General features: G+C 29.8%; 1 protein-coding gene across 1 annotated transcript; it reads right to left on the bottom strand.

Moving 5' to 3' along the window:
- Positions 1–5,484: 5,484 nt before the first annotated feature.
- Positions 5,485–15,084, bottom strand: LOC143078561 (uncharacterized). Its single transcript, XM_076253421.1, has 6 exons — positions 15,065–15,084; positions 13,645–13,701; positions 12,814–12,888; positions 9,551–9,598; positions 8,301–8,360; positions 5,485–5,876 (listed from the first exon to the last, which is right to left on the bottom strand). Exons 1-6 carry the CDS (start codon positions 15,082–15,084, stop codon positions 5,621–5,623), a joined length of 516 nt encoding a protein of 171 aa, XP_076109536.1. The 3' UTR covers positions 5,485–5,620.
- Positions 15,085–17,740: the final 2,656 nt, after the last annotated feature.

The raw sequence follows: 17,740 nt of genomic DNA, 5'->3' as shown, positions 1-17,740 counted from the left end.
CATGTAGTTTTCTTTTTATCACATAAAATTGGATTTTACAGGCATAATATATACAAAATTTGACAATTTTGTACAATCTGTAGCGTGAAAAAAAGTCTGGTGAGCCATACTTTTTATTATATTTTGGGAAAAAAAGCATGATAAAATCTTCGTTTTGACAAATTATTATAAAAAAATGTAGGGATTTTAATTAAGATGCCCCTAGCCACCATCAGATTGATACAAAGATGTACATGTATATCTAACTTCTATCTGAAACTTAAGAACCCCTAGATTTTGATGGAGTTTATGTTGCTTAGTCTTCAGTTTTCTATGTTTTGTTTTGTATACTGTTGTTTGTCTTTTGTACTTTCTTTTCCCTCTTTTTTTTGCCATGGCACTGTCAGTTTGCTCTAGGCTTATGAGTTTGAATAACCCTTTGGCAACTTTTGCCATGCTCTTTTAATTTCTTGTAATACACAGATGAAAGATAACTACAGGGTTATTTAACATTTAGTCATCTCCATTGCAAGACTTCTATCATTTAACAATTTTAATTTTGGATGTAACAATTCTTCTGATTGGGTGAACATATTTTGTCTACCAGCTCCGCCGCAATTTTGTCATGTTTTTTTTATGATTTACTCCCTAAAAATGGAATTTAAATTTGAACTTATAACAAAATTATAAATCTGAATGTAAAATATATTTTATTTGATATGAAAAAAGTCAATACCAATAATTTAAAATTGTTGTTACAAACTAGAAAATCAGGACTAAAACTAAAAGCAAACCCAATAATATATATTTTTTGTTACTTAAGGTATCTAGACAATAATTTTACAAGAGCTGTTTGATGGCCATAACTATGGCAATTACTTTTTTTTAATTCAAAAACATTTAATAATTTAAGAAACAGGTTTAACAGAATTTTAGAGATATTTAGGAAGTTATAACTCATGGTTTAATATGTGTGTTTTTTTTGCCAAAAATATAAATATTTTACCACTACTTCTGTCAATGTCTAGATACCTTGATATAAACATCTAAAGAAAATGTTACACAGATTACAATTAGTAATGAAATGAAAATTTGTAATTAAAAAGTTTAAATCACACAGCGGATGAATTCATGGTATAAATCTAACTGTTCAATAAAATATCAATGATCATGTTACATGTGTTGGAAACTGATCTTAGCCAGAAAAATAAATTGTGGATTTAGAAGTAAAAAATTTGAAAATCCACCAAAATAATTCAGTAAAACTTTATAAATAACTTATCTTTAACTTTATAACATAAAACTTGATGACTTCAAGGTTTACTTTGAATAACGCTTTTGATTAATGAATTTAAATTTGTAAACTTTACAACTAACAATACTTAAAAAAAAAATCAAGTATGAAACAATATATATAAGTATAAAAAAAAGCTTTAAGTTGCAAGAAAAATATAGTACAACTGATTTTATATATTTTCATACATTTATGTCTTCGTATATGATTTACCAATCAATATAAAATTTAATAATAATAAAAAAAGATCTCGACTAGGTATATAGTTGCTGATTCTCAAATTATCACAGACAAATTACCATTTTTAGTGGAATTATAAGGTAACAAGATGCAAGGATTTGTATACAATATCACAACCAGTTGAATTCATCAAAACTTATCATTTTGTATTTTAAATCAGTTTCATAAAAAACAAGAATGTGTCCACAGTACACGGATGCCCCACTCGCACTATCATTTTCTATGTTTAAAGGACTGTGAAATTGGAATAAATTCTCTAATTTGGCATTAAAATTAGAATGATCTTATCAAAGGGAACATGTATACTAAGTTTCAAGTTGATTGGACTTCTACTTTATCAAAAACTACCTTGACCAAAAACTTTAACCTGAAATTTGCACTATCATTTTCTATGTTCAGTGAACCGTAAAATTGGGGTCAAAACTCTAATTTGGCATTTAAATTAGAAAGATCATATCATAGGGCACATGTATACTAAGTTTCAAGTTGATTGGACTTCAACTTCATCAAAAACTACCTTGACCAAAAACTTTAACCTGAAGCCAAAAACTTTAACCTGAAATTTGCACTATCATTTTCTATGTTCAGTGAACCGTAAAATTGGGGTCAAAACTCTAATTTGGCATTTAAATTAGAAAGATCATATCATAGGGCACATGTATACTAAGTTTCAAGTTGATTGGACTTCAACTTCATCAAAAACTACCTTGACCAAAAACTTTAACCTGAAGCCAAAAACTTTAACCTGAAATTTGCACTATCATTTTCTATGTTCAGTGAACCGTAAAATTGGGGTCAAAACTCTAATTTGGCATTTAAATTAGAAAGATCATATCATAGGGCACATGTATACTAAGTTTCAAGTTGATTGGACTTCAACTTCATCAAAAACTACCTTGACCAAAAACTTTAACCTGAAGCGGGACAGACGGACGGACGAACGAACAGACGGACGGACGAACAGACAGACGGACGCACAGACCAGAAAACATAATGCCCCTACTACTATCGTAGACGGGGCATAAAAACAGAGTAAAGATCAGTAAAAGAACAAGTAGGATAATAAACAGAGTTGCCTCCCTTGTACCTATAATCTATATTATGATCTATCATGAAAAAAATTATTTTAGTTCAAATTCAGTTTAAAAAAAATTTCCATCTAATATATATATATATATACCTTTACTGATCAACCTTAAAAGATAAATAGTAAATGAATTTGACATAAAATATTGAGATTCTTATAGAATATTTGAACAGCTGTGATGATGAACATACAAATTAAAACGGATATAACATTTTTTTTGAAATTACAAGATGATAACAGAAGGTTCAAATACAAATTCTATTATCTCTTAACTGTAAAAACATAAAAAAATATTAAACCAAAATTCTGGATTTTATACAATCCATGCAATGAGAAAAAGAAACACAAACACCTAAAAAAAATGCAAACTTATATATGAAATCTTTCTTTTACAATTAATATTCAGCTAACAAATTATGCTGTTTTTTTCAACAAAAAGTTGTGTTTGACTTTGGATCAAATCCAGTCAATCTAAATATGTCAAAATTGCCATATAAATTTAAATTTATGTTAGCCTGAAAAACTAACAAATTCTTAATTAGATATTAAAGTCATAAAAAAACGAGTGACTGGTGAAAAATAATGTTTATCCAATTCTTAAACCAACACATGTATATATCATAAACTAAGCCTTCTGTGCACGATTTTATCATTTTTTACACAAACATATCTTATTATCATCAACTTTTTTTCCTCTCTGACTGTTATGAAGTGAAAATACTTAATTGTCGTGATTTGAAGCTGTAGTCTACTGATTGTCACCTTATAGTAAACAATCAACAAAGAAGCATGGATATTGAGCATGTTTATAACATGTACAACAAGTGAAACTGCGAGCTACTGCTCACTGATGATACCCCCGCCGCAAGTGGATAATATTAATAGTGTAAAAATATGCAAGTGTTCGGTAAACAGGAAGTTGTCGAGTGATGAATCTGAAAACGCATCACACGGTATAGCTGACTTATAAAAATCCTGAAACCAAATTTCAGAAATCCTTGTATTGTAGTTCCTGAGAAAAATGTGACGAAAATTTTCAACTTGGCTATCATGTGTAAAATCAGACAAGTGTTCGGTAAACAGGAAGTTGTCAAGTGATGAATCTGAAAACGCATCACACGGTATGGCTGACATATATAAATGTTGATACCAAATTACAGAAAGGGTGGATGTGTAGTTCCTGAGAAAAATGTGACGAAAGTTTCATGGGACGGACTGACTGACGGACTGATGGACGGACGGACTGATGGACGGACTGACAGACGGACTGACAGACAGAGGTAAAACAGTATACCCCCCCTTTTTTAAAGCGGGGGTATAATTAGATGTCTATTTGTGAAAAAGATACACATTACAGGCATTGGTTTTTCTGAGATTTTCTGAGATTCTCTGCTGAGCATGTTGCAAAAATACTTTTTTTTTTTTTTAAATTTCGAAATCATTCAATTTACAACTAAAAAAATTTGAAATTTAAAGATAAAATATCCAAAATAAAATGCTACTCTGAGGGCAGCCTGATACGACTGCAGAGGTCTAACCCTGAACAGAAATTCGAAATGTGTCTTTGGATGACAACGATGCAGACAACAACTTAATAGCATTATACATACCCCAAATATATTTTTGCTGTGTATAAAAATCTATCGTCAAACATTTAAAACCCCCAGCAACCTTACTTTAAACTATTACACAACCATTATACAATTAATAATACTATCAATTATAAAACTACCAGAAATAAGTTTGATAACATAGGGGAACTACATGGTAATAAGGCTGAATTACACACATTATACATTCTATTTCAGACAAAAATTATGTTAGTAAGCAAATTTATAACAAATCTTCAAAAGTAATAAAACCATGGCACATCAGCAGAATACAATATATTCTTAAACACCAAAATAAACACAAGCTTCATAAAATCCATCTCATTTTAGCAATGTTAGTAAACAAAAATTACAACAAAAATATTAAAAGTTAATTGTTTAACAACACTTTTTTTTATAATTTAAAACAATGAATGACAGTGATTAGATATTCAGGGATGATAAGAGTGTCCACAATCCTTACAAAATATTGTTTTTCATTTAAGTTTCTGTACATACAGAATAACAAACACAAATAAAAAGTTTGTACTGTACCTTTCACATTCTCAAAATCATAAATATTTTAGTGTCTATAAAATAATTTGAAGGTAGACTTGATTTTTAATTTTTATATACAATTTGTGAACCTAAACACAGCTGTATATTTATAACAATGTAACAAGATAAGTAAAAATTGATATGGCTATTAATGGGGTTATTAAAATCTCACATTATATTGTATTTTATGATATTTTTAAATATGTTGTAGACAGATGATATAAAACATAGGTACTAGTGTTTTTTTTTTTAAATTAATATTATGTTAAACTAAAAACTATTCCTAACAATCCATTATCATATTTTTCATTAAAATTAAGTTAAAACTTCAAAATTTTACTTTTGACCTATCATGCTTTGGTTTAGAACTAATCTTCAACTGTCAAAGGGAAATAATAACTTATGTTTAAAATTGTAATGATACAATTATAATTGTAATTGGAAACTAGACTATTGTGGTCTCATATTTGCAGAAAAATGTTTATCCAACAATCAGAAAAAATATCTTTTACCAAAATAAGTTTTAAATGCAGTGAAAAATAAGCTATAATGCTGACAAAAAAGAACCTTGAATATTTTTTTTCTGTATCATTTGAATACTCTGTATTTTTTCATTAAATTCAGTACTGTGAACAGAATCTGTTTTTGCATTGTAATCATATACAAAACAATGAGACATTGATGATCAATATCACACTAGCAGTTATCTCCCCTGGAACTGTATAGACACCCTTGTTTCCCTTTTAGCTAAAATTGGATGAATGAATCCTTTTTTTATACTGAAGTATGATGATAAATATTTATACAACAGGAATAAGTTTTCTCTTTATCACAGATTGAAGCTTCATACAAAGGCCTGTGTTAGTGGTCAGTTTAATTTTCCTCATCAGATTGCTTTGGTTCCTTCTTCTTTCTTTTCTTTTTCTTCTTTCTCTCTGAAGTAGATTCCCTTAAAGGATCTAGTTGAGTAACTGGAGGCTTCTGTGGCAATGGTCTTGGTGAATCAGAAGCCTTATTAATAGACGGAAGTGCAGGTGGCTTAAATATTTCAGTTTCAGTAGAATACTCTGCTCTCCCAGTGTTGTCTGTCTTTAGATGCATGGGTGGTAGTGGTCTGGTTGGTTGCGGTCTGGAGAAAAATATGTCAACATTAAAATCTGTTTTCTGAGTTTCGAATATTTTCTATTTGCATTTATAAATGTAATATGAAATAGCACTAAATTTTTTGATTTTCTTATAGTCAATGGATTGTTATGAAGTATTGTGACAATCTTTGCTATCCAATGATTTCAGACTTTTATATACATAATGCAGGGGTCAGGACACTTCAGAATTATAGGTCTAGGTAGAAGTGAGTTCTCGCTGGCAGCCTAACAGGGAGAAGTGAAGGGAGATCCTGTTAATACTTTTTAGGAATAAAATTTTTAAGAATCTATACCTTCTTGTTATTTTTCAAAGCATTTTTGAATGACAACTGCTAAGATTGTATGTTCTTGCCTTGCCACGCTTGTGATCTGAGTGACATTTGTATCTACATATGCAAATTGTCAAAAAATACCATAAAGACCATAATAGCTAGGTCTGAATGATTTAAAGATTTAACGTTGGTCAAATTATGCTGCTTTTCAAAGATTTTTTTTCAAACAAAAGTATGTTTTGAATTGTTCACAATTGTGTCTAATGAAATTAAAGCAAGAACCTTTTGATAAAGGAAAATAATAATAAAATGATAAGAAATGATGTAAAAAGGTAAGATTAGAGTCTGCAGTGATCTAAAGCTTTACATATTGTATTGACACTTGTTTTTACATGTAACAATAACCTCTGAGATCTCTATATTTTTTTTTTGTCATTGGGTGGCTGTGTCATTTTTATATACACAATATCTACCTAAATTTATATTAAAATGTGTTTCAAAAGTTCGGTTAATTGACATTTACAGTATGACTGAGCAATGGATGGTCAATTGTATCCTGTAGAGTCATATTATAAATGTGTATGACGTTAAAGTTTTTTTTTTATATTATTGGAATGATTTAGATTGTATATTAACCTCTGCATGTTGTTTGATTGTTGTGCTATTTGGTTGCAAACTCATTGATGTATACTCTAATCTCTCACAAAATCTCCATCAAAATATATATTTTCAATTTTTCGATGTAACAGTTCAAGCTAAAAAGCCGAAGATATTTTGCATAGTTATATTTAGTAACAACTCTTCATAGTAATTTGTCATAAAATCATAAATAAGGCAAATTTTAAACTTTCTTGTTTTTGCAGTGACCTGCTCCTTTAACTAGAATCTATTTCACTAGAAATTAACAACATATACTGAACTTTAGAGGATCGTTAAATTAAATTCTTAAATTTAATTCTTAAATTTATATGACTATTTGATCTTTTGAAAGCAATATCTGTTACCAGGCAAGCAAAGATACTGCTTTGTCTAAAAATGCTATGCTTTCCAATATGAAAATCAGAAAGGGATGAGTTCAATACCACATAAGCATATCTTATATTAACAAGAGTGTCACACACTGAAATGTCTCGCCTTCTTTACTAATCATTGATATTATGTTGATGAACCATAAAAATGAGGTCAAGGTCAGATGAACCATGCCAGGCAGACATGTACAGCTAGCAATTATTCCTTTCAACAAATATAGTTGATAAACTGTAAGAAAAACTGAAGATTTTCACGATTTGACTAATTTGTAGATCCTGATGTGCTGATCATTTTTGCTTTTTAAACCTTCTTGTCTATCTATCTTAATTTTCAACATAATAGGCAAGCATTTTTAAAAATGGTAAAAATTGTCATTTAACTCTTATAAGTAGTCGTCTGTCAGTTTTAAGGTTAAAATATACAAATCTTATTTCTGTTTTGAGAAATATTTACCCTTTTTCAACAATATAAGAGCTTAATTTTTATCTTTAATTTAAAGTTTAAATATATGTAATAATCCAAATGTTTTAAAATTTAAAGAACTCAGATGAAGACATCAGATTTATTTACACTTACTGGAATAGCAAAATTTTGCAAAAGTGTTATAATGTATTAAAACCTTTTAATGCATGTGCTTAACCATGTTACTATAATTTGTACTTCCTGTTACATATTAGTATTAGTTATATATACAAAAATGTACTATTATTACACCTTTCTTTACCAAGTTGTTCTAATGTAAATATGTTCACACTTTTATTGTTTGTTAAACAATGTTGTACTAATATACCCCATGTGGGGGCTTTAGTGAAATAAAATGTCATATGTCTTATGTAAAAGGACAAAAGGTAGAGCCCAACATTTATAGGCATCTTGGTTGTCAGGCACTGTCATTGAACACATTTAAAAAAAAAGAAAATAGTAGCCCAATGATTATTGCTGCCAAGTCTGGTTGAATTTGGCACTGTAGTTTCAGAGAAGATTTTTGTAAAAGTTGAGACTACAATTGACACCAAGTGATGAAAAAATTTCACTAAGGTGCACTTAAAATAAGTCCCAGACATAAAAGCAGATTCCTATGACTCTTTTAATAGTAAATATTGGTACCTCACTACTTCAATAAGCTTCCTTTCCTTCTTTTTATCAGCTCTTTCGTTTTCTGAAGACCTGAAAAAAAAGGAGAAGAAATCAATCCTAATTTCAAATGAAGATAAGAATAACAAGAATGTGTCCAAAGTACACGGATGCCCCACTCACACTATCATTTTCCATGTTCAATGGACCTTGAAATTGGATAAAAAATATAATTAGGCATTAAAATTAGAAAGATAATATCATGGGGAACATGTGTACCAAGTTTCAAGTTGATTGGACTTCAACTTCATCAAAAACTACCTTGACCAAAACCTTTAACCTGAAACATGCACTTTCATTTTCTATGTTCAGTGGACTGTGAAATTGGGGTCAAAGGTTTAATTTGGCTTTAAAATTAGAAAGATCATATCATAAGGAACATGTGTACTAAGTTTCAAGTTGATTGGACTTCAACTTCATCAAAAACTACCTTGACCAAAAACTTTAACCTGAAGTGGGACAGACGGACGGACGAACGAACGGACAGACGGACGGACGGACGGACGCACAGACCAGAAAACATAATGCCCCTCTACTATCGTAGGTGGGGCATAAAAATCATAAACTGAGGATAGACAAACATATTTGCAAATGGAAAAGAATAATTAAAACGACAAATGCCTTACAGTGACCTTTAGCTGTTTACATTCTTGTCCTGTGGTATCTGGTTAACAGTTGCGCATTGGCAATCCTACCACATCTCCATATTTATTGATACATAGTAAAAAGATATAGGCTGAATTATAAAGATTGAGCCATACAACAGAAGTCAAACTTAAAATTTAAATGCAGTCCTGCTGCAAATCAAAATGACAAAAATATTAATTTTGAAATGAAGAATTCAGTTTATAACCATTAAGGAACTTTTAGATCAGTAGTATTCATGCAAATATCAACCCTCTATATGTATCAAAAAATCTGAGTAAAAAAACGCAAAGTTCTGAATGTTTTTAGCAACTGAGACATACACCAAGGTACACTTGAAATATAAGTTGCTGAAATGTTGCTACATATAACAAGAAAGTTTAAAATAATAAAATATGGTTATTCCTTTGACTTCAAATGCATGCTTATATTGATAAGTGTCAGCTGTCTATGAAGGATAAGGGTAAAACAAAATGCCCCTGCTCTATGACAGGGCCATAAAAATAATTGTAGCAAGTAAAGTAAGTTTATGATATAAAAGCAGTTAAAAATGTGTTTGTTGAAGATTTTAAAAGTACCTTGGGAAATCAGTAGGCTTTTTATCAGCTCTTTCTTTCTTTGGAGACCTGAAAAATATTGAAATCAATCTAAATTCAAATAAATTTGGCTTTGGTATTTTGAGAGGATTTCTGAATTTCTTTATTTTCCAAATTATTGATTAGATGGTTCATGCATGGAAACTGTGAAAACAATGAAGGTTAAACAGTGACCTATAGTTGTCATATTAGTAATCCTATTACATCTCCTCATTTCATAATAGTAAACAAAATGTACACTTAAAAAAATACAAACCCAACTTAGAGAAAGGATGAACTCAAGAAGTAAAAGCAGCCTGCTTCAAATCACAATTACAACAATAAAAATTTTGAAATGAAGAGTTCAGCTTATATAACCGTTAATCAAGTCATAGTCCAGAAGAGTTCATGCAAATTTCAACCCTCTATAGTAGATAACACAAAGTCTTGAATGATTCCATCAACTGAGAGACATATATCAGGATATGCGTAAGGTCAAGAAACAGTAAATGGGCTATGTCACAGATTTTTTCTAATTATGCATACAACTTTCACTCGTTGAACTACAATTAAAAACTAAATTAATGCATTTGTTTCTTTTATTATCTGAAATATTACAGTTTGATTTCTTTCCATATATGTGAATATTTGTATAGATAGCACATAAAATCGGGAAAAAACCTTCTAAAATTTGACTTAAAAACATCAAATCTCTAATTCTACTCCTTAGATTTTTCTTAAAAAAATGTATGTTGTTGACAGATAAATTTCTCTTTTTATGATATAAAATAATCATATGGTCACTGACTTTGTGCTTTGACTAGTAATCACTTTGTCACAGTGTTGGTTGTGAAAAACGTCAAAAATCAACGTTATACGGCCTGTTACATGATGACGTTATGATTATTTGACGTTTTGGGGATTTTTTTTGTGAATGATGTGTACCGTAAAAACAAGGGCGGTTACCCTATCTTTATCTTCCACCATTAAAACAGAAATTAGTAGAATTAGAGATTTTATGATTTTAAGACAAATTTTAGAAGTTTTAAGACTGTTTTGTATGCTTTCTATACAAATTTTCATCCATTTTGAAAAAAATCAATCAGTAATATTTCAAATGATAAATTAGATAAATGCATTATTTTTTTTAATTTTCAGTTGTAGTTAATCAGCCATAGTTATATGCAAAAATATTTTTGAAATCTGTGACATAGCCCATTTATGTAACTTGACCTTAAAGCATAAGTAATGCTGAAATGTTGCTTTATATAACAGGAAAGTTCAAAATGAAAAAAAATATGATTATTCTTTTGTCTTCAAATGTATGTTTATATTGGTAAGCTTCAATGTGTCTATCATCTCTTTCGACATCATTTGGTATCTCCTTTCAATCAAAAGAAAGAGCGAGGACTAAATAAGTGATTAGTATGGTAGCTCCCACTACATCTTTTATTTTTTTGTTTCTATGAACTAGGGATGTTACTGTCTTTGATCTATTATGTTTGTTCTTTCAAGTCTCTGTTAGATTTATTAATTTGTAGATAAGAGTTGATTAACAGCTTGGAAGTATAGAAAATTGTCTTTTGTTGAAGACCCCATGTATACCTTCAGATGTTATTTTTGTCCTTGGTTGCTGTCTCCTTCAGTCCTTGAAGTGCTATACACATCTCTATTTATTAATATTATATATCAACCCAATAATGTCTTCTTTCTCTCGCTCACATTTAACATAAAAATTATTGTTACTGATTATTATATTACATTTTTTATCAGAAATTCTAAATCAAATTTGGAACATATAGCCACACTATGAAATACTAGCAATTAACCATCTATGTAAAGCTGCATTATACAAGCGCATGTGAATTAACACTTATTTCCTTAAATAAAACTGAACTAGTTGTTACTTTCTCTCAGTTTCTTAGAAAGAAAAAAACACCCATGTATTTTGGTGGAGGAAGCCTGAAGCCTGGTCTGTCTCTATTATTATAGTGCCCAGAAAGAACCAACACCCTTCAGAATGAAACCTGACAATCATAATCACTCAATAATGGAGTCAAACTACCAGTTGTGTGACTCAAAATCACAACCTTTGGGTTGACAGGCTAGGAATAAAGTAGTTGGATTACTAAGACAACTAAGCCACTGAGTCCCCAAAAATGAATATTAAGATTAGAACATTGAATATGAACCCTGTTTTTTATGAGACCTGAATCAGAGATTCAATGTAAAAGTTCACAGGGATATTTTTCACCCTATCTACACATATAACTTATCTCTGAGACAACCAGTCGCTGCTCTTAACCCTAAATGAATTATTTTTGTTGGTATTTATATATTGTATGTCCTAATTAGGATATTGCTCTAGATTCAATTTTGCAGCAATATACATAAAAATATGTTCAAAAGTGTGCACATGCTTTAATGATCATAATTGGAATTCAGTTGAAAGAATTTAAGTCGCGCTTTTACTAAAAGTATCACATGAACTTAACATTATTGATGATCCAATCAGAGAAACAATCAAAACCAAAAAATCTTGATATTGAACATTGAACCATGTAAATTCCAGAAGATTACTGCAAGTTGGCCATTCACACACACCTTAGTATAATTCTGTTCACCAAATATGTTGACCTATTGCTTATACTATCTAAGAGAAACAAAAATCTTATGTTGACTTATAAACCATGAATATGAGGTCAAGGTCAGATAAATTTTTGAAAAGGATGTATACTTCTAATACACTCATTTACAATTCAACAAATATAGTTGACCTATTGATTATACTCTGACGGACATGTAGACCTTGCAAGGACCCCATACGCTGAATATAGTTATCATATTACTCATTTACTGGTAATGGGGAAAAAACAGCAATTGGATTAAGAAAATGAGGTCAATGACAATAAACACAGGCAGATTTTAGTCAGAAAAATTTGGTTGATCATATAAGGAATCTCTGAAGCATGACTGGAGCGGGTCCCCTCTTATGCAGTCAGCCATTTCTTATGAAAATATCTAGATCAGCCACTGAAACATATAACAAGAAACTACAGAAAATTAACACCAGCTGTTTACAAAGTATAATTTAACACATAAATGTCTTCTATATTAGAAACTATCAATATTTAATAGCTATTATTGGAATCAAATTACATCTGATCATTAAAATTCAAATAACTAAATAAACCTAAAACTGGGTAATAATGTCTGAAAAGAGGATGTACATGTACAATGATTTTTTACGACAATTGACAATTTACCTTCTTACTCTCTCTGGCCCAGAACTTGAAGTATTTGGATCTTGCCCAACCCTACAAATTGGCCAACAAGATGATCTATAATAAGAAATCAGTTAAAGCTATAGACATCAAATGAAAGGATTTATGGTTTGAAAAAAACACATGTTAACGGTATGTCCTGATTTGAAGCTGCTTTACATATAGAAACTTTCATGACAAGCAAAATAAGCAATGCACAAAATCATTTTACAACTCTGAATTCAATATGGAGTTGAATTGTAGACATGAGCTATGAAAACAAGTTTGGTACATGTACATGTAACTTTTATTAATCTGATAGTTAATTATTAGCATATGTTTTATTCATTTGCAAAAGTTAGAAAACTTAACAAAGCAAATGTTTTAGGCAATTCTTGGAAAATGATGATAAAATAATTATATTGTGATTTTAAAATTTGCCAGGTAAATTGTTGGTAGTAGCTTTGAACAAACTGACTCTTACTAAAAACATACATATTATAAGTCAGTTGCTTTGTAAAGGGCATAAGACAAAATTTAAATTATAGGCAAACAGTGTCACAATCTTTATTACAATATATTAGACAATTTTTAAAAGTAAATAATTTCAAATTGGTCAAGTTGGTAAAAAAATATATGGGTAACCTAAAATAACTTTTTCTTAATCTTAGACAAAAACATGGACAGTGCAGAGATATGATGAAAGCAACACAATCAACCAAATGTAATGTTTATTTCCAAACAGAGTATAAATTTTCATCTTATCCCTTAAATTAGCAACTACGGCAGGAATATGTTGCCTGGCAATAATTTCTAGTCTACAAGTTGACTTACCCTGATTCTACTGACTGACTTTTTCCACCTGAAATTATAAACAAATAGTATTTTACTCTTTTTTTATATGTTAAACTTTACTGTTTTAAGGTGTAAACATTTATCTACAGTAATCCGTGTTTTCCTGGTGAAGCTTGGTGGTAATGTCTCATGACACGACCAGAAAACACTGACTATCTGGATATAAGGTCCACAGTTCTGCAAGGGGACTAAAGCATCAACAATCAATCAATCATTTAAAAGCAGTAAATCTAAAATTGATACTGTGATTCCACATGTTCAAGAGAACTGTAATCAGTACCATGTGTTTATATACCTCCTTGTTAAAGGACTAATATGAATTGATTTAGATTTCTTATGATGCAGATGATCAGCAAATTATTTTTTAAAACAATACATGTATACACACTATGTGATTCACAGAAACATGCAATAACACATCATTGAACAAGAACAAGAAAACAAGTGAATTTCAATCTTGGTTAAAATGTTTAACATAGCAGACACTTGCTCAGGAGGAAATACAGACCATGCAGGTGCAGCATCTACCCACTTTTTAATTATGTCATTTTATTAAGGTGGTTAAAATACTAAGATGAACAAAAGGTTTTATAAAAATCCCAACATCCACTGCTGAAATTAATTAGGTAATTCAATATTTATTACTCAAAATTCTTCGTCAAGTTTAATTTCTTTTGATAGTGAATAGAAACAATTTTTGCTTCATCATATTTCTTTTATTGGAATAACTTCCACAATTCTGATGTACTGAGGTGCATAATGTAACCAACTATATACCAATCAATATAGAATATAAATGATAATCAAGATGTTTAGATATAAGTTTGCAAAACACAAAACTTAAGACATTTTGTATTTCACTAAAGCCCCAACATGAGGTAATTTGAAAATATCTAATATTAAATCCAACCGAGCTCTCTTTATTTAAATCTAAATCTTAATAGTCCAGGACTAACAGAACATGCAATTATACAAAACAAGATAAGCTTTTTGGTGTATAATTATAAAGACACTAGTTTAGTCAAATAAATAAAAATTCATTTTCTGCCATCACTAATCTCCCTTTTAATTTAAATAAACCATATTAAGCCTTCCACAAACTCCACTATCTTTCCTGTAAAATAATCGAATTCTTACCTAAAACTCAGACAGGCTTACCAGAATAAGGAGGTAAACTACTAATTATTTCACTTCAGAAAATCGTTTAGTGGGGTTAATTCTTTCTCTACCTTTCACCAAAATCATGCTTATTCAAATTTAATAAGAAATCTTCAGAATGTGTATTAAGTCTTTCTACATGCATTTTCAAGTCTCTTAGAAAAGACAAAACAAAAGTGCAAGTTAAATATTCTGACCGCCAGGATAAAGGCATAGCATAAATTAAAGTTCCTTCATTTACATGTATGTCAAGGTTGACATTTTAGCGTGACATTCTTTTAATTTATTCCACTTGAGATAACAAATGTCTTGAAGTAAATGTTGCCATTAAATCAGATAGTACTATTATCCCCTTTTGATAACTGTGTATTAGCTTTGGAAAAAAACTTGTCAGACCTGGAAATATTAGTACATTGTATGTGATAATTTATTGAATACCTTGCTTATTTTGCTAGTATTATATTATTCAATGCAGGCATTTTTTCTTTATAATGAAAACTAATTATATATATTCTCAGTGAAATAACATACTATTTAAAATAAAGTGCACAATAAATGATACATTGTATGATCCCTATCAAAAATACAAGGAGAAAACTTGACTGAATACAAATTGGGAATGAAAACAGTTATTTTTTAGGTTACTTTAGGCATCAAGATTGAAAATGAAATACAACAAGTGAAACTGTGGGCTACTGCTCACTGATGATACCCCGTCGCAAGTGGATAATGTTAATAGTGTAAAAATATGTAAGTGTTTGGTAAACAGGAAGTTGTCGAGTGATGAATCTGAAAACGCATCACACAGTATAGCTGACGTATATAAAGCCTGAAACCAAATTTCAGAAATCCTGGTAGTGTAGTTCCTGGGAAAAATGTGACAAAAAATATTCATGGGAAGGACGGACTGACTGACTGACAGACTGATGGACTGACGAACTGACAGAAGGACAGACAGAGGTAAAACAGTATACCCCCCTTTTTTTCAAAGCGGGGGTATAATTAAGTTATCTCTCTTTAATGTAGTGTTCAAAAGAATAGCAATTCAAATGCCCTTCACCAAGTTTAATATTTAAAATAATACTATCAAGTTTCAAGGTTTTAAAAATAATTTTGGATAATATATCATATACAGCATCAATTATGATGATAGAAGCCATTCTAGGTTCAGTTGATACTGAAACATTCTGAGAATTTATTCTTAATCTCAACAGGTCAAATAGAGGCTCTCTGTATTGCAAGCTGATAATTAGTTTCTTCCATGTGCAAAGCATACTTTCCGGATTTACAAATGTTCTTTTCAAACATGCATTTTCCCAGTTTGTGCAGTTTGCCACAGGAAAAAGGGTTATTTTTGGAGATGGAGAGGAAAATATGCTCTTATATTGTTTTATTTGATTAGTGGTTACTATAGTAAAGTATAATAAAAGTAATTATTTTCATACTTTTACATAAACACTGAGGTTTGGATTATTTTTTATTTATTTTCAAATTGTTTAAATCCATTTCTCTACAAATAAATTGTTTAATGATTGGCTTCTAAATTGTGAAGTAAATCAGTTTCATTCCCTTTTAAATTGCAAACAACTTGTAAACAAGATATATAGTATGGTAAACAAGCATTGAAGCAACATAAACAAAGGATAACATTTCTCTTACCTTTAATATGACTCTCCAAGTTATGTACAAAGATAAAATAAAAAAGTTAATTCAATATCCAAACAAAAAAATCCTCAATTTGACAAAACAAAATTAGATTTTTTTCTCAGTAAGTGTTGAAAAGAATATTTTTTGCAGGAAAAATTAGAAAAATTAACCACTTTTTCTTTCGAAAATCCAGTTAAAAATGAAAGTCTGATTAAATTGCAAATAATCAAAGTTATGTTTCTCATTAGAGAATATGTACATGTCATATAACTTATTTACCCATCTACAAACAATTTTGAGTTAGTTCGTGGTTTTTCTACCAACACAGTCTGTTCAGCAGCCTTTTTTGCATTTAAGAAATTTCATCTTTACAATGAATTGTTATTCATCTTATTGACTTTTTCTTCCAGTAAGAATTAAAGTTAAATGAATAATCAGCCTATAAAGGCAGACTTGATACTTTACATACAGATTATTTAGAGTACTCACCTAATTGGATCAACAACAAAATATTCCATATATGAAAAATTCGTAAGGGTTCCGCGGAACCCAGTGTCTCGCCTACTTTTGCTGTTAATCGCAGACTCAACAAAATGAGGAAAAACATCAATAAAAATTTCCCTCTCGATACTGTCTTTTGATTGAAAGAAGCTTCCAAGTTTGGTAAAAAATCCAGGATAGTTTATGAATCTAATAAATGTTGTATAAACTTTAACTGCAGACTGTATGTAATGTTAACTGGAAGAAAAACTAAGTCCATTGATAAGTAAAATACGGAAAAAGTGAATTTTTTTTTTACAAAATTTACTTCTGAATAATATCTTATGATTATAAACAAGCTTCTGTCCAAGTTTGGTACAAATCAAGGATAGTTAATGAACGTTATTAAAATTTTAAAAACTTTAACCACAGAGTGAATGTAATGTTTCCTCGCAGAAAAACTAAGTCCATTTATAAGTAAAATACGGAAAAGTGGAAATTTATTTTTACAAAATATTCTTCTTGATACTATCTTATGATCATAAACAAGCTTCTGTCCAAGTTTGGTACAAATCAAGGATAGTTTATGAAAGTTATTAAAATTTTTAAAACTTTAACCACAGAGTGAATGTAATGTTTCCTCGCAGAAAAACAAAGTCCATTTATAAGTAAAATACGGAAAAAATGGAATTTTATTTTTACAAAATTTACTTCTGGATACTTTCTTATGATCATAAACAAGCTTCTGTCCAAGTTTGGTAGAAATTCAGTATAGTTTAAGAAAGTTATT

The sequence above is a fragment of the Mytilus galloprovincialis genome, chromosome 6 (assembly GCF_965363235.1).
Source record: "Mytilus galloprovincialis chromosome 6, xbMytGall1.hap1.1, whole genome shotgun sequence".
NCBI lineage: Eukaryota > Metazoa > Mollusca > Bivalvia > Mytilida > Mytilidae > Mytilus > Mytilus galloprovincialis.
Note: the sequence above shows the minus strand (reverse complement) of the source record. Positions and strands in the feature narration are given on the sequence as shown.